A 22,618-nucleotide genomic window follows, 5' to 3' on the forward strand; every position below is an offset into this window, starting at 1 on the left:
CGTTCTATCTATCGTTCTATTGTTCTATCTATAGTTCTATCTATCCATCTATTCATCTATCCATCGTTCTATCTATCGTTCTATCTATCATCTATCATTCTATCATTCTATCATTCTATCTATCGTTCTATCATTCCATCTGTCTATTGTTTTATCTAGCGTTCTATCTATCCATCGTTCCATCTATCTATCATTCTATTTATCCATCTATCCATCGTTCCATCTACCATTCTGTCTATCATTCTATTGTTCTGTCCATCATTCTATTTATCTGTCGTTCTATCTATTGTTCTATCTATCGTTCTGTCGTTCTATCTATTGTTCTATCTATCCATCTATTCATCTATCCATCGTTCTATCTATCTATCGTTCTATCATTCCATCTATCTATTGTTTTATCTAGCATTCTATCTATCCATCGTTCTATCTATCTATCGTTCTATCATTCCATCTATCTATTGTTTTATCTAGCATTCTATCTATCCATCGTTCTATCTACCGTTCTGTCTATCATTCTATTGTTCTTTCTATCGTTCTATTTATCTATCGTTCTGTCTACTGTTCTGTCTATCTATCTATCTATCTATCTATCTATCTATCTATCTATCTATCATCTATCTATCTATCTATCTATCTATCTATCTATCTATCTATCTATCTATCTATCTATCTATCTCTGTCTATCTATCTATCTATCATCTATTCATCATTCTGTCTATCGTTCTATTTATCTATCGTTCTGTCTACTGTTCTGTCTATCTATCTATCTATCTATCTATCTATCTATCTATCTATCTATCTATCTATCTATCCATCTATTCATCGTTCTGTCTATCGTTCTATTTATCGCTCTGTCTACTGTTCTGTCATTCTATCTATCGACTGTTCGATCTATTGTTCTATCTATCATTCTATTGTTCTATCTATCATTCTATCTATCGTTCTATGTAGATTTCAGTCAGAATTAAGCAGAATTCTGTCATTCATTCTCTCTATCATTCTGTCATTCTATTGTTAGCGTTCTATGCAAATTTCAATCGTTTAGAGCAATGCAGAGAGATTCTTGTAGTGTTGAGTGCTAGAAAAAACATGAGAAAAAGGTGCATGTGTATTTGTAATCCACAGAAATTAAGATGAACAATATTTCAGCACAGTAAATATGGATGGAGACCCCAAGCTTTACAGTACGATTGATTGGTGGCATGTTTCAAAAAAGATAATATTAGTTCTCATAATCCTCTAAATAATAGCATAAATTCATCCCGAATAAAAACAGATGGAGCGACATCAAAATGATCATGTTCAAGGAAGACACATTATCTGCATGAACATGGTGAGATGAGTTTGAGCGGAAGGCTGGTGTTGTTGAGAAACACGTCCTTGTGGAATTAATGCTGGAGTGAGTCCTGATCCTAACAGCCATTAAATGGGCAGAGACGGCGAGGAAGTCTGCCAATTTTGTCATTAATACCGTGCAACCTTTTGTCTTGTTTTTTTTTCTGTCCTTTTCCATCCAATTTCTATAAAACTGATGTATAGCATTCACTTTAATCACAGGAGTTCACAGTAATGACCAGCAGTGCACACAAAACTCTTCACTCACAGTTTTTTTTTAATCAGTATTTACTTGAATTACACAGCTGGAGTTGTCATTCATGTTTCATAATATATAAAATATGAACATGTTGCACTCAGCACATAAATATTGTGAAAACTGTCAATTTATTTAATTTTTCTGCATTATGCATATACACTTAAAATAAAGGTTCCAAAATTCTCTCAAAAAAATTCTAAAGAACCTTTATTTCCACTATAAAGAACCTTTTGTAGAATGGAAAGATTCCATGGATGTTAATGTTTCAGAACCATCTATTTTTAAGTGTGTACTTTCTAAGTGTGGCTTTTCTTGCTTCCTACTGTACATTTTGAAATGCAGCTCACTTGCATCTCTATCTGTTGGCTGTTCATGCATACTGATATATGTGTTGGTGTGTGACAGCTGAGGAGAACACAGGTGTTTCAGCCTTCTGTTCATTTTTAGTCGCCGTAGCTGAGATTATAGTTTTCATTCAGAAGAGGTTCGGATCAGTAACTGAACAGGCTTTAGTCAGACGGTACAGTTGATTTGAGATTGACAGAAAGGCTGCAGTCCGTTCAGTAAGACATGTTATGGTCAGTAAGTCTTGATTATTCAGCCGAAGAAACATTTGCTTTTTTTCAATGTTTGGTGACCTAGCTAAACTACAATACAATACAACATGCACTGCTGTCTGCTCAAAAGTTTGGGGTCGTTTTTATGTTTTTAGTCTCTTACGCTCATCAAGGCTGCATTTGTTTGATCAAAAATACAGTAAAACGTTAATAATGTGAATATTACAATTTAAAAGAACTGTTTTCTATGTGAATATATTTTAAGCTGTAGTCTATTACTGTGATCAAAGCATTTGATGCTCAAGAAACATTTTATTATTGTTATTATTATTATTATTATTATTATTATTATTATTATTATCACTGTTGAAAACAGTTGTGCTGTTTTATGTTTTTGTGGAAACAGTGATACATTTATTTCAGGATTATTTGAATAGAAAGTTCAGAAGATCATAATTTATTTAATATATTAACATTTTGCACTTTTGATCAATTTAATATAGAAGCTTGTATCCGCCATGTAATAAAAGATAATGTGACTTTTTATCTCACAATTGTCTTTCGAGTTTACATCTCGCAATTCAGTTTTTTCTCAGATTTGCGATATATAAACTCGCAATTGCAAGTTGTTGTCAGAATTGTGAGACGTGAACTCGCAATCGTGAGAAATAAAGTCAGGATTTCGACATATAAACTCGCAATTCTGACTTTTTTCTCATAAATACGAGTTTACATCTCACAATTCTGATGTTTTTTCTCAGAATTGCAATATATAAACTCGCAATTGCAAGTTATGTCAGAATTGCGAGATATAAACTTGCAATTGTGACAAATAAAGTCAGAATTTCGAGATAAAGCTAAACTCGCAATTCTGACTTTTTTCTCGCAATTTATATCATGCAATTCTGAGAAAAAGTCAGAATTGCGAGATAACTCGAAATTGCGAGAATAAGTCAGAATTGCAAGGAAAAATCAGAATTGCAAGTTTATATCTCACAATTCTGAGAAGAAAAAAACTATTTTCTCGAAATTGCGAGTTATCCCCAAAACTTTTGAACTGTAGTGTATCGCAAACAATATTTCTGTATGTTCAGAATGACATACTAGCTTACTGTTTTTTTTTATATATGTGAAACAGTAAACATTTATGCAATAAGACATTCAAAACACTAGTTTGTATTTTTTGTCACATTGCATTTTTAGTGATCTTTTCATACTTTTTTAATTTTTATCATCAATCAAATTGAGTCATAATATTATGCACAGTAAGCAAACTGCAAAATATGAAGAGTGACCATTCTGAACATGCCCTCTAGTTACAGATACTAACTCAGCCTTTTCCTCTTTCAGAAATGGTCTAATTGTCTGTATCTTGTTGAGAGATTCATTCATTATGAAGAGATCAGAGCTGTTAGGTTATGGACTGGAAAGCCTTTGGATTCTTTTATCATGCTGAATATTGTCAAAAAGATTAAAAAAACAGAGATATAATGTTTTCTCTACATCGCCCAGCCCTAAACTCCTATACTGGAGAACATTATCATTATCAGACTTCATGTCTATATGGCTTGTTTGGCTTGGATTTCCTCTTAGCTCAGATGGTTTCATTTCATGAAAGTGGTTTTCTGTAATCAGGGAGTGTTTCCCCAATGGATTCTTAAATATGAAGGATTGTTTCTCAGCTGTAGATGTTTTAGCCCTTTTGCTGGAGTCACTGTCATCCATTTTGCAGTAACATTCATGACAGCTACCCTCAATAACGCCATCGGCAACCTCTGCGATGACAAACAGCACACGCTCGCCGCTACATTACATTACAGCTCAGCATGTTCATTTAAATCATACAGCTCCATTCGCTTCAGGACTGTAAAGGATTTACAGATCAGACCCAAGTTATATTTTCTGTCTAAATAGGAAGAATGTAGCGCATAAATAAACTGAAGTGGCCCCAAATAGTCAAAGGAGATTTATTTTATTTTATTTTATTTTATTTTATTTTATTTTATTTTATTTTATTTTATTTTATTTTATTTTATTTTATTTTATTTTATTTTATTTTATTTTATTATTTTTTTAAAAAAAATTTTTATAAATAACATTAATTGAATAACATAAAATTAATATATTATTGATTTGTTTGTTTGATCTTATTTATTTATTTATTTTTTATTCATTTTATAATTTACTTTTTATCTTATTTAATCCTATTTATTTATTTTAATTTTAATTTTTATTTATTTAATCTTATTTGTTCTTATTTGATCTGGTTTTATCCTATTTAATCCTGTTTTTGTGATTTTCTGTTTTATTTGTATTTTTTATTTATTTGTTTATTCTTATTTGTTCTTTTTATTTTATCTTATTTAATCCTATTTATTTTATCTTTTTAAGTTTATCTTTCTCATTCATTTATTTAGTTGTTTATATTTATTTTATCTTTATTTAATCTTATTTTATCTAGATTTATCCTATTTGTCTATTTATTTGATCATATTTACTTATTTTTCTTTATTTAATAAATGTTATTTATATTTTTATTTCATCTTATTTAATCCTATTTATTTATTTATTTATTTATTTATTCTATCTGATTTAATCCTATTTATTTTATCGTATTTTATCTTTATTAATTTATCTAATCTTAATTTTATCTTGTTTTATCCCATTTAATCTTATTTATTTTCCTTATTTTATTTTTTTATATATATTTAATATTTATTCTTTTTTATTTTAACTTATTTAATCCTATTTATGTAATCTTATTTATTTATTTTATCTTATTTAATCCTATTTATTTTATCTTATTTTATATTTTATTTTATATCTTAATTTTATCTTGTTTTATCCTATTTAATCCTATTTATTTTCAGATTTTATCCCATTTAATCCTGTTAACTTTATTTTATTTGATATTATTTTATTTTCTGATTGTAAAGTGTGTTTGTGCATCTCTCTTTTTACTTAGCGTCATACGTGACTTAGATCAGACGTGCTCGTGACCTCGTATCTGCGGCTCTATGAATCATGAATGTTTTACCGTGAATCTGAGCGCATCCCACCCGTTCAGCAGTAGAATAATCCATCAGATGTGTTTCACACCTAAAAGGGGCGTCTGGCACATGAAAGCCAGTCCTCGCGCGAGAAAGTTGGCGGCAGATGGGCGAGTTTGTTTCAAAGCGCTCCTGATGCATTTGTGATCTGCCGCATTGACGCGTCTTCCGGATGAAGCCTTGATGGAGAGATAGTTGAGTCAGATATTGATGTCGGAGCACTACTTAGACTGTAAAACACAAACTCAAGCACATTAGTGTCTGCTGCTGTAGGTGTTCGATGACTCTGTTCATGTGAAGCTAACAGTGAAAAACAACACAGAGTCTTTGTGATTTTTGGCAGTGTAACAAATAACCACTGAGCATTGATGTTCAGCCTGCGGTTTCCATTAAGTGCTCTGAAATCACAGTCACGGACGCTCATCATCTTGTTGAAGATGCTGCAGTAAATCAGTCCGTGTTGATTGTAAATCGTAAAGTATATGTGTGTCTAGGGATGCTGCTAAATGCTCTCCTCTGCTCACTATCGTCTAAAATAGACACACTTTATTAGTGTTGTTTGATATGGATAAATTACAGACTGTTAATTTCATGTGTGTGAATCTGTCAATAGACACAGATATAAGAACAGTCCTAGAACTGGGCCTGTTAGTAGTTAGTAGTTTTGTCTATTTTGTAAAGAAAGTGCGAGTGGTGCTTGCTTATGCAAACTTTCTTCTGTGACGCTATGGTGTTGGTTGCTAAGGTGTAACTAAGTGACAAAAGTCCTGCACCCTCGTGTTTCTGTGATCTTCTGGTCTGTAGATCTGGCTCGGGTCCCTCCTTTAGTGTCTGTGGGTTTTATTGTCCAACGGGTTATTTATTTATTTATTTTTCTCATTTTTAATTATTTACAAATTTTTATTTCAAATGTATTTTATTTATTTATATTGTTTATATTTATTTATAAACTTTTTTGTTTGTTAATCTATTTATTTATTGGTTTTGTATTTATTTTGTATTTGTTTTATTTATTTTTGTAATATTTATTTATTATCTGATTTATTTGGTTATTTTTAAATTTTTAGTTATTTTTTAATTTTAAATTATTTAAATATTTTTCTTAATTATTTTTTAATTTATTATTTTATTTGTATAATTTTTATTATTCATTTATTTTTCTAATTTTAATTTATATATTTAATTTTGATTTAATTTTAAATTGTTTATTTTTCTTATTTATTTATTTAATAACATTCGTTTGTTGGTGTGTTTTTTATTTATAATTTGTTTAATTTATTGTTTGTTTAAAATTATTTTTCTTTATTTATTTTCTGATTCATTTGTTCATTTTTTTACATTTTATTTTATATTTTAAATTATTTTAAATATTTTATTTGCTTATTTTTCTTATTTTTCTTATTTTTTAATTTATTATTTTATATATAATTTTTATTATTCATTTATTTTTCTAATTTTAATTTATATGTTTAATTTTGTTTTATTTTTTATTTGTGTTTATTTTTCTTATTTATATAACTTATTTATTTGTTGGTGTATTTTTTATTTATAATTTAAATTTATTTTTTATTTAATTGTTTTTAAACAATTTTTTAAAATGTTATTTATTTTTCTTTAATTATTTTCTGATTTATTTGTTTATTTTTCAAATTGATTTATTTGTATATATATATATTTTTTACTTTTACTATGTGTATTTATTTATTTTTCAAAATTGTATTTCTTTAATTTAGATTTTTTCCATTTTTTAATTTGTATTTGTTTTTTATTTATTTATTTATTTATTTATTTGTCAAGAACAGTGTGAAGGGACACTGACTTACACTATGACAAAAAATACAAACAGTCACTGATACTCACGGAAGACGTGTTATGAATATCTGTTTCTGTAAATTCAGTTATTATTTAGTCTTGAGGAATCTCTGTAAATGTCTGTTAAGTCAAACCGCTTCATCTGGATGGTAATAAATAAACACCTTGCAGATTCTTGCAGATTCATAATCCTATAATGTAACATGACCAGTGTATGTCAAGAAAGTTGTTTCTTACAATATGAGCTAAACCCCTCGTCATGCGTGTTGTTATGAACGTTGCGCTGGGAATTGTACCTGAAATGAGAAAACAGCTGCAGTTTTACATGACAAGTGTGATGATGGAAACGATCTTGACGTGCGTTTGTAAGCGCACAAACAACCGGGAGTGATTGAGAATCAATTAGAGCTCATTGTGGCTTGAGCACGTCTAGAACAATAAACACGCTCGCGGCAGCTGCTCGCCCAACATTTACATCTTATTCACGATTGACAGCGGAGTCTGTCTGGAGCAGAATAAAGAGACAAAGAGAGAAAGCAAGCGGATCGGTCTGGTGGTTTCATGCAGAAGCGATCAGCTCCGAGACGGTGACAGCGGCTCCGTTCAGCTCTGTCTCGCACCACTGCGAAGCCCCTGCTTCTGTTCACTTTTAAAAAGGTCACTTACATGTTCATGTTTCAAATGCTGGCCTGTCAGGAAGTGAAGGAAAAAGGAGAGAAATGCCATTTAGCTCGACCGGCTCTGTATGGCATTTCACTTCACGGTTTCTGTTTAACAGGAGCTTCAGTCTGAGGAGTCAGTTTTTCAGAACTCAAACTCTTTATCACAGACAAGCTTGTTTTCTTGTGTTTATCACATGCGTTCACTGAAAAACATCTCCATCTTTTATTAGTTCTATCTATCCATCCATCCATCCATCTTTTAATACAAACCCGATTCCAAAAAAGTTGGGACACTGTACAAATTGTGAATAAAAAAGAAATGCAATAATTTACAAATCTCATAAACTTATGTTTTATTCACAATAGAATATAGATAACATCTAATGTTGAAAGTGAGACATTTTGAAATGTCATGCCAAATATTGGCTCATTTTGAATTTCATGAGAGCTACACATTCCAAAAAAGTTGGGACAGGTAGCAATAAGAGGCCAAAAAAGTTAAATGTACATATAAGGAAAAGCTGGAAGACCAATTTGCAACTTATTAGGTCAATTGGCAACATGATTGGGTATAAAAAGAGCCTCTCAGAGTGGCAGTGTCTCTCAGAAGTCAAGATGGGCAGAGGATCACCAATTCCCCCAATGCTGTGACGAAAAATAGTGGAGCAATATCAGAAAGGAGTTTCTCAGAGAAAAATTGTTATCATCATCTACAGTGCATAATATCATCCAAAGATTCAGAGAATCTGGAACAATCTCTGTGCGTAAGGGTCAATGCCGGAAAACCATACTGGATGCCCGTGATCTTCGGGCCCTTAGACGGCACTGCATCACATACAGGAATGCTACTGTAATGGAAATCACAACATGGGCTCAGGAATACTTCCAGAAAACATTGTCGGTGAACACAATCCACCGTGCCATTCGCTGTTCCCGGCTAAAACTCTGTAGGTCAAAAAAGAAGCCATATCTAAACATGATCCAGAAGCGCAGGCGTTTTCTCTGGGCCAAGGCTCATTTAAAATGGACTGTGGCAAAGTGGAAAACTGTTCTGTGGTCAGACGAATCAAAATTTGAAGTTCTTTTTGGAAAACTGGGACGCCATGTCATCCGGACTAAAGAGGACAAGGACAACCCAAGTTGTTATCAGCGCTCAGTTCAGAAGCCTGCATCTCTGATGGTATGGGGTTGCATGAGTGTGTGTGGCATGGGCAGCTTACACATCTGGAAAGGCACCATCAATGCTGAAAGGTATATCCAAGTTCTAGAACAACATATGCTCCCATCTAGACGTCATCTCTTTCAGGGAAGACCTTGCATTTTTCAACATGACAATGCCAAACCACATACTGCATCAATTACAACATCATGGCTGCGTAGAAGAAGGATCCGGGTACTGAAATGGCCAGCCTGCAGACCAGATCTTTCACCCATAGAAAACATTTGGTGCATCATAAAGAGGAAGATGCGACAAAGAAGACCTAAGACAGTTGAGCAACTAGAAGCCTGTATTAGACAAGAATGGGACAACATTCCTATTCCTAAACTTGAGCAACTTGTCTCCTCAGTCCCCAGACGTTTGCAGACTGTTATAAAAAGAAGAGGGGATGCCACACAGTGGTAAACATGGCCTTGTCCCAACTTTTTTGAGATGTGTTGATGCCCTGAAATTTAAAATCAGCTTATTTTTGCCTTAAAATGATACATTTTCTCAGTTTAAACATTTGATATGTCATCTACGTTGTATTCTGAATAAAATATTGAAATTTGAAACTTCCACATCATTGCATTCTGTTTTTATTCACAATTTGTACAGTGTCCCAACTTTTTTGGAATCAGGTTTGTAGTTCTATCCATCCATCCATCCATCCATCCGTCTGTCCGTCCGTCCATCTGTCCGTCTTTTAATTGTTCCATCCATCCATCCATCCATCCATCCATCCATCCATCCATCCATCCATCCATCCATCCATCTGTCCATCCGTCCGTCTATCCGTCCGTCTTTTAATTGTTCCATCCATCAATCCATCCATCCATCCATCCATCCATCCATCCATCCATCCATCCATCCATCCATCCATCATCTATCCAACCATCCATCCTTCCGTCTGTCAAATTATTTCTGCCTAAATTACATTGAAAGTGCCCACAAAACCACCCACACCTTAGCAACCCCATAGCAACACCCTGTCACCCTAACATCATGGCAGCGTCTTCTGCACAGGTAGAACTCACATTTACTTCACTCCGGCTACTGTTAGTGTTGTGTTGGGTAATAAAAGAAGAAACATAGATTGATTGACATGTTTGACATGTTCTGGCTCTTGAACCAAGCAGAGAATCTGAAGGAGGTTTGGTGAAACCCGGCCCATGTAAGCGAACCAGTGACTCCGCCTGGACACTGTATATTTAGGTCATTAGAGGCGGTTCGCTGGGATGTTTTGCCTCTGAAAGGCCCGTAAATTTTTAATCTGAGGGGCCGCACTTACATGTCATGCTCGTCTGGGCCTTTTGTGCTGCGGACAGTCTGCGTGGCGATGGAGTGGCCGGTAGGTACGCACTGGTTAGATTAATGCTTGTGTGTGTGTGTGTGTGTGTGTGTGTGTGTGTGTGTGTGTGTGTGTGTGTGTGTGTGTGTGTGTGTGATGGAGATCTACCGATGACTGTAATACAGTAGCACTGGATCGATGTCTGAACACACAGAGGCAGAGATGAAAGTCCGAACCTTGCAGGGTATGCGAACCACATGAAACAACTTTGAAGAAAAGCAACAGGAGATTGGCTCGTAGATTTGTATGAACGTGGACATTCACTTTTGTTCAACCCTTTACCTGCATGCATTCATCTTCACTGGAAACAATATTTTCTTGTTCTTATTCGAAATATTTTTTTCATGTTTTTGCATTTAAGGCAAGACACTACAGGTAAAACTTCTATTTCATGCACTGGTCAATTTTGAGATTTGGTCTATTTTGCTTCTATAATGTGTCTTCTTTTAGACTAGTGGAAAGAAAACACCCAAAAGATATATTTAAATGTGTTTATTTTATTGCATTTTCCATCTGTACATTTCAATGATAATACATATCTTAAAAGGCAGTGAGTCAGAGAAATCAAACTTTATCCAATGTTCAGATTTCTGTTCTGAAAATGTATGCAATATATTTGCATATTTGATAATGCATTTTTTTGTATTACAAGAAAACTTGTAATAAAAAATGTTTGCAATTCTTACTGTAATCAACTTGAGAAGTAGTGTGATATCGATTCATGTTTTTCACCTGTGGTGTCTTGCCTTAAAAAATACAAAGATGCTTAAAATGAGATTTACTTTACTTTTACTACAAAATTGTGCAAGATTTTTCTTTCTTACCACATTGTCAAATTATTATTATTATTATTATTATTATTATTATTATTTGGATTAATGCTTTTTTTTTTAGCATAGAACTAAATTTGATTAGGTTTATGCTTAAAGTGCACCTATTATGCTATTTTAAAAGGATACTAATTTTGTTTTGGAGTGTTCTATAATAGGTTTACATGCATCCAAGGTCAAAAAAACTTTAATTTTCTCAGAATATACATTGCACATTACCACATTACTCAAAGAGTCTTTCCATGAACCTGCTCTGCTCTGATTGGTCGACCACTTACAGCACGTGTTGGAAACAACACCCATTACCATATATGGATTTCAGCTCCGGATCTTCCTCAGCACTTGATACACAGTGATACATGTTTCTTAAAAACAACAAAAACTATTTGTCAGGAAAAATAAACTTCCAGATAAAATTCTCTAAAAAAAAAAAAGAAAAAAGAAAGCTATCTTTTCTAACACAGTTTTGCTTTTCAAGTAAATGTATCTTGTTTTGTTCTCCTGAAAAATGTTGATGTTTTTTTGCAGTGTTTAAGTGCGGATGTCTAAGATGTTCTTCTCCGCTTCTTCTCAGATATGTGTCACCAAGATGTCCACTCGCAGCTGCCAGGGATCCGACTCGGTCATCAAACCCCTGGACACCATTCCTGAAGACAAGAAGGTGCGAGTGCAGCGGACGCAGAGCGGCTTCGATCCCTTCGAGAAACCGGCGAGTCAGGTGAAGCGAGTCCATTCGGAGAACAATGCCTGCATCACCTCCAAAAGCTCCTCCTCTGGGAAAGAGTCTCCTAAACTACGCCGTCACTCCAGCCCTAGTTCTGTGAGTGTGGTTTCTTCCATAAATGATGTCTTATTGGTGCTAATTACAGTTTATGACAGAATGAGTGACTTCATGCCTAATTTGACATTGCTAGCAGATCGTGATTGTCCTTGATACGGCTCATTTATAACCTTTATGTGAGGTTTGAAATGTGTTTTGATTGTAGATATTGTTTGAGAGCTTCATTAGCTGCTTTTTTTTTTCGTTTTTTTAATGGTCATTAGACGTGTCTTGAACTTTTTATCACATACGTCAGGGATTCCCAACTTTTTTGTCAGCAAATCCTCTTTGAGCTAAAAGTTCTACTTAAAGTCTCCTAGAGAGTATAAGTTAATATTTAACATCACGTTCACAGTTTTCTGATGTCAGTGTCAGTCAATGGTCACATGACATGCAGGTATACAAATAAATATTTCATTATTTTTAAAGTATTTGTTTTTTATTTGTTTTTATTATTTATTTATTTGTTTGTTTGTTTGTTTTAACTTTTTAATGATTTTATTCATTTTTGGTGTTTTATTTCTAGTTTTTAAATTATTTTAATTCAAATTATTAAAGTAGTAAAGCTTTTATTTAGATTTTTTATTTTAAAATTTATTCATTTTAATTTGACTTTTTAATGATTTTATTCATTTTTAGGAAAGCTTTTATTTAGATTTTTTATTTTAAAATTATTTATTTTAATTTTAATTTTTAATGATGATTGTATTCATTTTTTAGTTATAGTTTTATTTAGATTTTTTTTCTTTTTTAAAATTAAAATTTTATATTATGATTTTATTCATGTTTTATTAAGGGTTTTTTTTTAAATTTGTTTATTTTAAAATGATTTATTTTTAAAGATTTTATTCATTTTTGGTAAGTGTTTAATTTAGATATTTTTTTATTTTAAAATTTATTTTAATTTTTTTTAATGATTGTATTCTTTTTTGGTAAGTGTTTTATTTTTAGTTATTTTTTCAATTTTACATTATGATTTTATTCATTTTTCGTGTTTTATTTTTTTATTTTAAAATTATTTATTTTATTTATTACATTTTTTAATTAATTTTCTTTATATTTATTTTTTATTTTAGCATTACTGCATGATTTTATTATTTTTCTTTATTATTTAACTATTTTCATCAACTCTATACCCTGACAAGACAGCGTTTTGTATATATTATATTTATTGCAATTTAGTTTAGAAAAGACGAGTTGATTTTTACAGTATATAATTCCATATACGAGACACGATTGACCTGAGAGGGAAAACTAAAGGTGGAGGCTTTGAAGAATGCAGCTAGTGAGCGCATTTGCTTGCTGATTCACACCAATGAAAAATGGATGAGCGTAAGGCCTGACAGAAGGAGTGGAGAGAGTGAGCATGACCTCTTTCCCACAACACCCTTCTCATTATTCCACCACAGACCTTCTTATTTAGAAAATCCACTAAAACCTGTTCTCCACGGGGGCCCCTGCGCTCCGAACACCTCAATCACGATAATAAAGCCCCCCGCTAAGGTAATATCAGCGCTCTAAACTGAAGCTGGCGGAATGGAGAGCGGATGTGTTTACTGAAAGCGTGTCATGATCTGGCCGTATGGTGGCCGCTGGTCTCTAAGAGACAGCTGGTGTCTGGTGTTGATAAAAGGCTGCAGGGTTTGCGGTTACAGGCGCATCTGAGCAAGCGGTTATCCGGGAAGAGTCCGGTAATCTTTCACACCAATCGCAATAAGTGACTCGCTGCTGCAGATCGGTGTCAGGCTGCAAACCTGATTACTGAAGAAACGCTGCATTTCAGGAGAATTAGTGCCGCTGTGCATTTGCTCTTCAAGACTTTAGAGTTACATTCTCTTTAATGCAAGTAAAATATTACTGTTTGAGCTTTTAAAAGACGTTTTTTGAGTTGCATTCACTTTAACACAAGTAAAATATTACTGTATTGACTTGGAAAAGAAATGTTTTTTGAGTTGCATTCTCTTTAATGTAAGTAAAATATTACTGTTTTTGCTTGGAAAAGAGATTTGTGTTCATATTAGTGTATTTATTCTAGAGTCTTTCAATTATGGACTATGCCTTTAAAACTGTGCGTATCAAGTGCGCATGTTTTTATACACTTTTCCACAAAAATATGAAGCAGCACAACTGTTTTCAACATTGATAATAATAAAAGAAATACAGCAAACCAACATATTAGAATGATTTCTGAAGGATCATGTGACACTGAAGACTGGAGTAATGATGCTGAAAATTCAGCTTTGCTCACAGGAATAAATTACATTTTACAATATAATGTATTTACATAGAAAACAGTTATTTTAAATATTAATAATTCACAATATTAACGTTTTTATTGCATTTTGTTAAATAAATGCAGTCTTGTTGAGCATAAGAGACTTCTTTGACACATTAAAATGAATTATCCCAAACTTTTGACTGCAGTATACATTCAAGATGAAATATCACAGTATAACATTTCATCTTAACGCACTTATAAGGCCACCCAGAGAATGTTATTTTTGCATGTGTGTAGTTTTTAATTGTCTCTGTGTTTTTTGTAGTAAGAAAGTTATTGATGAATCATGATATGTTTGCAGATTTCGCACACTAATTTATGGATTTTTTTTCCTTGAGCTTCACTCTCATGAATATAACCTCAGTTCACCTGTGTTCTTTCAGTCACTGCCAGAGTGCTGACAGTAAAATCCTGCAGACCATATTTCCTGTTTAACAGGAAACAATTAATCACCTCCAGTTGAAACTGCACTGGGTCATTAATACGGGGACAGACGTGTCTTTCCGGACTTTCATGCTGTACGGCAGGATACTGTGTAAATCCTGGATCTGAGCCAGAATATCTGACCATACGCTGGCTGACCTCACATCTGCTGCGGCCGCCGAGCCTCACGTGTGACAAAATACCACAGAATATCCTCTATTAAAGGGGACCTATAATGTCCTTTTTACAAGATGTAATATAAGTCTCTGGTGTCTGTGAAGTTTCAGCTCTAAATACCCCACAGATCATTTATTATAGCTTGTCAAATTTGTCCCTATTAGGCTGTGAGCAAAAACACGCAGTTTTTGTGTGTGTCCCTTTAAATGCAAATGAGCTGCTGCTCCCGCTCCCCTTTCCAGAAGAGGGCGGAGCTTTAACAGCTTGTGCTTCGGTTGCTCAACAACAACAAAGCTGGAGAATCTCACGCAGCCAAAATGAGGATTGTCAGTAACGGTGTTCAGCCTTACATTGTTCAAACCGGAGTCGACACTGATGGAGAGACTCAGGAAGAAGTTACAACTTTTAGAATGAAACTGGACGTTTCTGAATGGTTAGTGGATAAATTTATGTAGTTGCTGTGGAGTTGATTCAACTCATCCACTAGCATGTGTCGTCATGTTAATCTTTTGTGCAAATTCAGTGTTGAATTGACCCTCGTTTGTGAAGCAGTCCGGCGTAAAATGACGGCATGACAACAACACTCTACTACAACAACTCTTCCTCTTCTCTAAAGCAGCCCAACATGGCCCCGCCCCCTTTGTTGAGTGTTCTTGGGGGCGGGGTCTATGTAAATTTGAGGGTTAGTGATGTCATTAACCCGGGAAGAAGTTTGTTGTAGTCCTTAAAAAGCAATTTCTGTAAACGAAAATATCTCTCTTTGCATTGAACTTTGAGCGTCGTAACTTTGCAGATGTTGTTTATGCTCAAACAGCAACATTACACACTAACTAAAGTAAAAAAAAAATGAAATCGTAATCAAGGACCCCTTTTAAACTCACCATGAAATCAAAATGGAGAGTTTGAATTTTTTTATTTCAGTATTTATTATGATTTATCATCGCACATCATTGTTTTTTTTTTAATTGATGTGCCTCATAATCTTGAATCCAAATAACTTCCCTTCCCTCTTGCAGCGAGATCCCTTTTCTTCTCTGATGATGCGTTTACTGGCGTGAGGGTGGGGCAACCTGTCACTCACATGAGATCCACCAATAGCAAACCACAACAATCAAATCAATTTGAAATCAAGCCCCGCCCTACATTTTTTCTTGTTTTAGAACCCGTTTCACTCGTATATACGTCACAATAGGGCAAAAAAAGACGATTGCAACTTTCCGTTTTATGTTGATTTTAACTGTGTCTATCTCTTTTACAGCCCACTAGCCCAAAGTTCGGAAAGGCAGATTCATACGAGAAGCTGGAAAAGCTCGGAGAGGGATCCTACGCAACCGTATACAAAGGAAAGAGCAAGTGAGTTCTGTGCAACCATGATCTTCATTTCTATACAGACACACATGCTTATATTAGTAATGGAACTGTAAGCAAAGACAGCAGCAGATAATTATGTGAAATCTGAATGAATTTTTTTTTTATATATATTGCTGTAATAAAAACCGAGAGCCGGAGAGAGCTTCTCTTCCAGAGCATGAAATGGCATGTGTTGTGTGAAATCCTTTCAGACAGAAAGCGTGTAACGCCTGTTTTTCCTTGATGATTACTTTCATAAATTAAAATATGGAAAATAAAATTTCAGCCAGCGTGAAATGAATTGTGCGTTATTGGCAGTGTTTTTCATAGTAATGATGTTATTTGTGTGCAAGTTCTTTTGATTGGTGGAGCTCATTTATTTAACATCTTGACCTCTGCGTTAAGATTCACTCCACTGCCTCTAAATTGCATTTCATTGACTTAAAGTCGGCAGTAAATCAGACCTGACTTTGTTTATCGTCATGTTCCTGGTCTTATTGTGCACAAATGTTCAGTGCATTTTAATTCAAACCACCAAGGAAAAAAAAAAAAGTTTTCATTCATCTTCAATCCCTCTTATTGCTCAACATTCAGTACACTTTCACCATCCAGTTAATTCACACTGGATAAAATTATGTTTTATTTTTTTCCCAAATTCTATTTTCCATTTTAATACAGTATTTCTGGATTAAATTGCAGTCATCCAAAAAGCATGTATAATCTGTTCAATTCATAAAACTGTTTAATAATTTAATAAAATTTGAACAATAATAAAGCCATGAGAAAATGATATTATTTTTCTCGCCACTAAATTCCATTTTATTTTCCCAAAATTCTGTGTTGTCTGTTTTAATTTTTCTGGATTATGTGTTTTATGATTTAATACAACTTTATTATTAAAAACTGTGGTTATCAAAATAATTCATATAACTTCACAATTTAATAAATCTTTTAAAATACAATTTCATAAAAATATAATAATTTCTTTAAATTATTATATTATTATTGCATTTTTTGACTAAATTAAAATATATATATATATAGCTATATTGTACATAATTCAGTTTTTTTTGCCTGAATATAGTTTCACTCTGCAGTATTATTTATTTATTTGTGTAATTAATATAACACTAATAAAATAATAAAACTAATAATATACATTTTTATTAGTTCACGCATTTCCTGAGAATCGAACCCGTGACCTGCTGTTTGAAGTACAGGAACGAATATATGATACACTCTTTTTTTTTTTAATGAATCAGCCCTGTAGTACAGATGAATATAAATTGAAAACATGTTCATCTGGTGTGTTTCAGGGTGAATGGGAAGCTGGTTGCGTTGAAAGTGATTCGTCTGCAGGAGGAAGAGGGAACGCCTTTCACAGCGATCAGAGAGGGTGAGTGAACCAGGCCGTGACTGTCTCTCCATTACTCTGTGGTTTCTTCCTTCATATGCAAGTAGCTCATTTGAGCCACTGCTGCAATAAAAACAGTATAGTTGAACATATTGATTTCTCGATTTCAGTCGATTCTCATTGTGATGAACCGGTATTGATTCTTAAATGCCCAGAATTGATGTTTTAATCTGTGCTGTTTTCAGTTGATGCGTGAACAAAACTTCACTAAAAACATTATTTGCTGTGCTCCTGGCATCCAGTAATCACAATAAGCCTTGTGCTTTGATATGAAACAAAGTCTAAGGTTTCAAATTGTCAATTTTATTAAAAAATTCAAATAATAAATGTCGTTTTATCCATTCAGCGACCATAAACTTGATAGTTAGCAAGAAAAATAACTCTAGAGGCAAGCATTTTGATAATATATGCACTATATTACATATTCATTATATTTTACTTAACCAGTTCTTCAATATTTATAGTATGTTTGGGGAAAAAAAAAAAAAAATATATATATATATATAAATAATATTTATTGTATATTTGAATAAATCAGGAAAGTTTTTTATGACAGCCACTATTTAAATGTTTATATTTCAAAAGCAAATTGGAGTAGAAACATATTTATGTCATTAAGAAGAACTATTTTTTTAATTATAAAAACTACCTTATATGGAATTTAGATGTTCATTTTATAGTAATGTACTGGCTGACAGGGTTCCCTGTATACAGGTGCTGGTCATATAATTAGAATATCATCAAAAAGTTGATTTATTTCACTAATTCCATTCAAAAAGTGAAACTTGTATATTATATTCATTCATTACACACAGACTGATATATTTCAAATGTTTATTTCTTTTAATTTTGATGATTATAACTGACAACTAAGGAAAATCCCAAATTCAGTATCTCAGAAAATTAGAATACTGTGAAAAGGTTCAATATTGAAGACACTCTCTAATCAGCTAATTAACTCAAAACACCTGAAAAGGCCTTTAAATGGTCTTTCAGTCTAGTTCTGTAGGCTACACAATCATGGGGAAGACTGCTGACTTGACATTTGTCCAAAAGACGACCATTGACACCTTGCACAAGGAGGGCAAGACACAAAAGGTTATTGCAAAAGAGGCTGGCTGTTCACAGAGCTCTGTGTCCAAGCACATTAATAGAGAGGCGAAGGGAAGGAAAAGATGTGGTAGAAAAAAGTGTACAAGCAATAGGGATAACCGCACCCTGGAGAGGATTGTGAAACAAAACCCATTTAAAAATGTGGGGGAGATTCACAAAGAGTGGACTGCAGCTGGAGTCAGTGCTTCAAGAACCACTACGCACAGACGTATGCAAGACATGGGTTTCAGCTGTCGCATTCCTTGTGTCAAGCCACTCTTGAACAACAGACAGCGTCTGAAGCGTCTCGCCTGGGCTAAAGACAAAAAGGACTGAACTGCTGCTGAGTGGTCCAGTTATGTTCTCTGATGAAAGTAAATTTTGCATTTCCTTTGGAAATCAGGATCCCAGAGTCTGGAGGAAGAGAGGAGAGGCACACAATCTATGTTGCTTGAGGTCCAGTGTAAAGTTTCCACAGTCAGTGATGGTTTGGGGTGCCATGTCATCTGCTGGTGTTGGTCCACTGTGTTTTCTGAGGTCCAAGGTCAACGCAGCCGTATACCAGGAAGTTTTAGAGCACTTCATGCTTCCTGCTGCTGACCAACTTTATGGAGATGCAGATTTCATTTTCCAACAGGAACAGCATTTTCCACACAGTGCCAAAGCTACCAGTACCTGGTTTAAGGACCATGGTATCCCTGTTCTTAATTGGCCAGCAAACTCACCTGACCTTAACCCCATAGAAAGTCTATAGGGTATTGTGAAGAGGAAGATGCGATATGCCAGACCCAACAATGCAGAAGAGCTGAAGGCCACTATCAGAGCAACCTGGGCTCTCATAACACCTGAGCAGTGCCACAGACTGATCGACTCCATGCCACGCCTCATTGCTGCAGTAATTCAGGCAAAAGGAGCCCCAACTAAGTATTGAGTGCTGTACATGCTCATACTTTTCAGTTGGCCAAGATTTCTAAAAATCCTTTCTTTGTATTGGTCTTAAGTAATATTCTAATTTTCTGAGATACTGAATTTGGGATTTTCCTTAGTTGTCAGTTATAATCATCAAAATTAAAAGAAATAAACATTTGAAATATATCAGTCTGTGTGTAATGAATGAATATATTATACAAGTTTCACTTTTTGAATGGAATTAGTGAAATAAATCAACTTTTTGATGATATTCTAATTATATGACCAGCACCTGTAGTTTACAGCTTTAGTTCAGAAAAATTGACATGCACTGTACTTGATATATATCCAAATGAAACCTAATTAATTGTGGATCGAAATTGCATAGAATCATGATATGTGTGTCAATGCCCAGCCCCAATAACTTTAAATATTATTTATAAGCATTTTAATGTGGCCTTCATATAACAAAAAGGGAAAAAAAAGTTGAAATCTGTCACCTAAAAGTGCCCGCTGTTGCAGAAGCAGCCGTTTTCACTCTCTGACTCTTAAACAGAGTTGTGATGTTCTCGAAGATTGCGAAGGTGTGAGAATTTCACTGCTCTCACCTTCACCAACGCCGCATGCATTTTAATTGTGATGAGAGAGTGATGGTGTGTTTTTGATCTGTGTGATCCAGGGCTGATCATCGCAGAGCCCTTGTGCTCTTCCCCGGTGTGCAGCTCAGAAAAGGGCTTTGAAAATTGAACAAATTCAGCAATTACTGGAGATGTTTAAGCTGGCAGAACGTGTGTGGAATAACTGCAGGATGTGAGAGGAGAAACATAGTCACGTTCATGCACTGTTCGCAAACCTAGTGAGCTGACTACATAGGCAGCATTTTAAGGGCCAGATTTACTTAACAGGTCAAATTAGTGTGAGACTGCAATCCCATAAAAACATGGGAGTGGAAAGTATTGCAGGTGATCTACTGACAATGTGCTAATTAAAGAACACAGCCATTTCAAGTGCAAAATGGGTTAAGACATTCATTTTTGGACGTTTAATAATGGCAGTAAATTGATTATCGCAAACCTTAAATAGGATGTTATGCTTGAATGTTCAATAAACACATTATTTTTCACATATTTTACATTTTTGCTGTTCCTCTCTTCCCAGTCTGTCAGTAACGCTCTGTTTAGTTCCTGTCTCTATGAAGCCCCTCCTTCTGAAAAGCCCAGTGTGTTCGGATTGGCCAGCTGGAGCAGTGTGTTGTGATTGGTCAACTGCTTTGAGTGTGTTTGGGAAATGTCCCGCCTCTTACCATAACCACAAGTTTCAACACACTGCTAACGCAACTCAACCAGGCCCCGCCCCTTTATTTTCATATGCCTTGGGCTGGAATTATTTAAATGAGGAATATTGTGACGTGTTTGCTCCCGGAAGAAAACTCTAGACTACAATGAAGATGTTTCAGGAACAGTGACACTGATTTAGAGAATAACTTCCTTTTGGAGTGATTTTGTGATTTGTCACTTTTTCATTTATTCAAATACTCACCTCCCATAAATTTTGCATCTAGAAGGGAAACTCCTCTAGATCAGCTGCAAAAATTAACTGTCAAAATGCTAATTTTTTCACTTCGTGTCTTTAGTAAATCCTGACAGTAGTTTTTTTTTTAATGGCAAAAGAGGGTTTGGGCTGGAGCAAGCTGTTTGTAAATGGCATGAAGTCTGCATGTATTTCTTTAGAGAATCTCTCATTTCAGTGTGAGAACAGATTGTGAATAAACAGCATATTCAATTAATATATTATATATCATGTTAAACTGTCGAACACATGCGCTTGAGTCACTGCAGATCTCTGTGACGGTTCAAAATCAACCTGCTTGTGTTGAAGTTTGAGTGTTTCTAAAGAACAAACAGCGGACTTTAATAAATCTGCTCTTTTAAGTTCTGAAACTTGATTATGTACACAATGACACAAAAATGAGAAAAGTTAGTCGTTAAGAGCTAAAATGAGTTATTGCCTAGTGAGTTATTTGTAATCATTTTAATTAGTGTCATTTGATCAAATCCAATGATGCTGTTTGTGCTTCTGATTTTCACAAAATTGTCACTTCCTGTAGGTTTATGTCATTCAGGAACTATTTTTTGTTAGTTAAAGAAATTTTACGAAAGACTAACAGGATGGAAAGTAATATTGACGTGGTGATATTGATATTAGTTCACTTTCAAATGAAAATTAGCCCAAGCTTTACTCACCCTCAAACCTAGGTGTATATGACTTTCTTCTTTCTGATGAACACAATCAGAGTTATATTAATAAATATCCTGACGCATCTGAGCTTTATAATGGCAGTGAACGGGACCAATGAGTATGAGCTGAAGAAAGTGCCTCCATCCATCATAAACATACTCCACATGACTCCGGGGGGTTAATAAAGGCCTTCTGAAGGCTTTTCTACCGCCTTCCGTATTCAAATTATGAAGAAAGTGTGAACTGGTGTCACGTCAGTTAAAGGGTTAGTTCACCCAAAAATGAAAATAATGTCATTTATTACTTACCCTCATACCGTTCCACACCCGTAAGACCTTCGTTAATCTTCGGAACACAAATTAAGATATTTTAGTTGAAATCCGATGGCTCAGTGAGGCCTCCATAGGGAGCAATGGACACTTCCTCTCTCAAGATCCATTAATGTACTAAAAACATATTTAAATCAGTTCATGCGAGTACAGTGGTTCAATATTAATATTATAAAGCTACGAGAATATTTTTGGTGTGCCAAAAAAAACAAAATAACGACTTATTTATTGATGGCCGATTTCAAAACACTGCTTCAGGAAGCTTCGGAGCATAATGAATCAGTGTATCGAATCATGATTCAGATCACTTGCCAAACTGCTGAAATCACGTGACTTTTGCGCTCCGAACAGCAGATTTGATACACTGATTCATTTATGATCCGATGCTTCCTGAAGCAGTGTTTTGAAATCGGCCATCACAGTCGTTATTTTGTTTTTTTTGGCGCACCAAAAATATTCTCGTCGCTTTATAATATTAATATTGAACCACTGTACTCGCATGAACTGATTTAAATATGTTTTTAGTACATTAAT

At 34.1% G+C, this 22,618-nt stretch overlaps 1 protein-coding gene across 4 annotated transcripts in view; it reads left to right on the top strand.

Annotated features, from left to right (window-relative positions):
* Positions 1-22,618, top strand: part of cdk14 (cyclin-dependent kinase 14) — a 197,208-nt gene that overhangs the window by 55,546 nt on the left and 119,044 nt on the right. For all 4 annotated transcript variants that reach the window (XR_007179207.1, XM_048153943.1, XM_048153945.1 and 1 more), the window contains 3 exons: positions 11,629-11,874; positions 16,011-16,105; positions 17,419-17,498. Coding sequence is in view for 3 of the 4 variants with exons in the window: in XM_048153943.1 (XP_048009900.1) it covers positions 11,629-11,874; positions 16,011-16,105; positions 17,419-17,498 (421 nt within the window). In the remaining variant the exon portion in view is untranslated. The remainder of the gene's footprint in view (positions 1-11,628; positions 11,875-16,010; positions 16,106-17,418; positions 17,499-22,618) is intronic.

This window comes from Megalobrama amblycephala, linkage group LG13, assembly GCF_018812025.1.
Source record: "Megalobrama amblycephala isolate DHTTF-2021 linkage group LG13, ASM1881202v1, whole genome shotgun sequence".
NCBI classification, from domain to species: Eukaryota; Metazoa; Chordata; class Actinopteri; order Cypriniformes; family Xenocyprididae; genus Megalobrama; species Megalobrama amblycephala.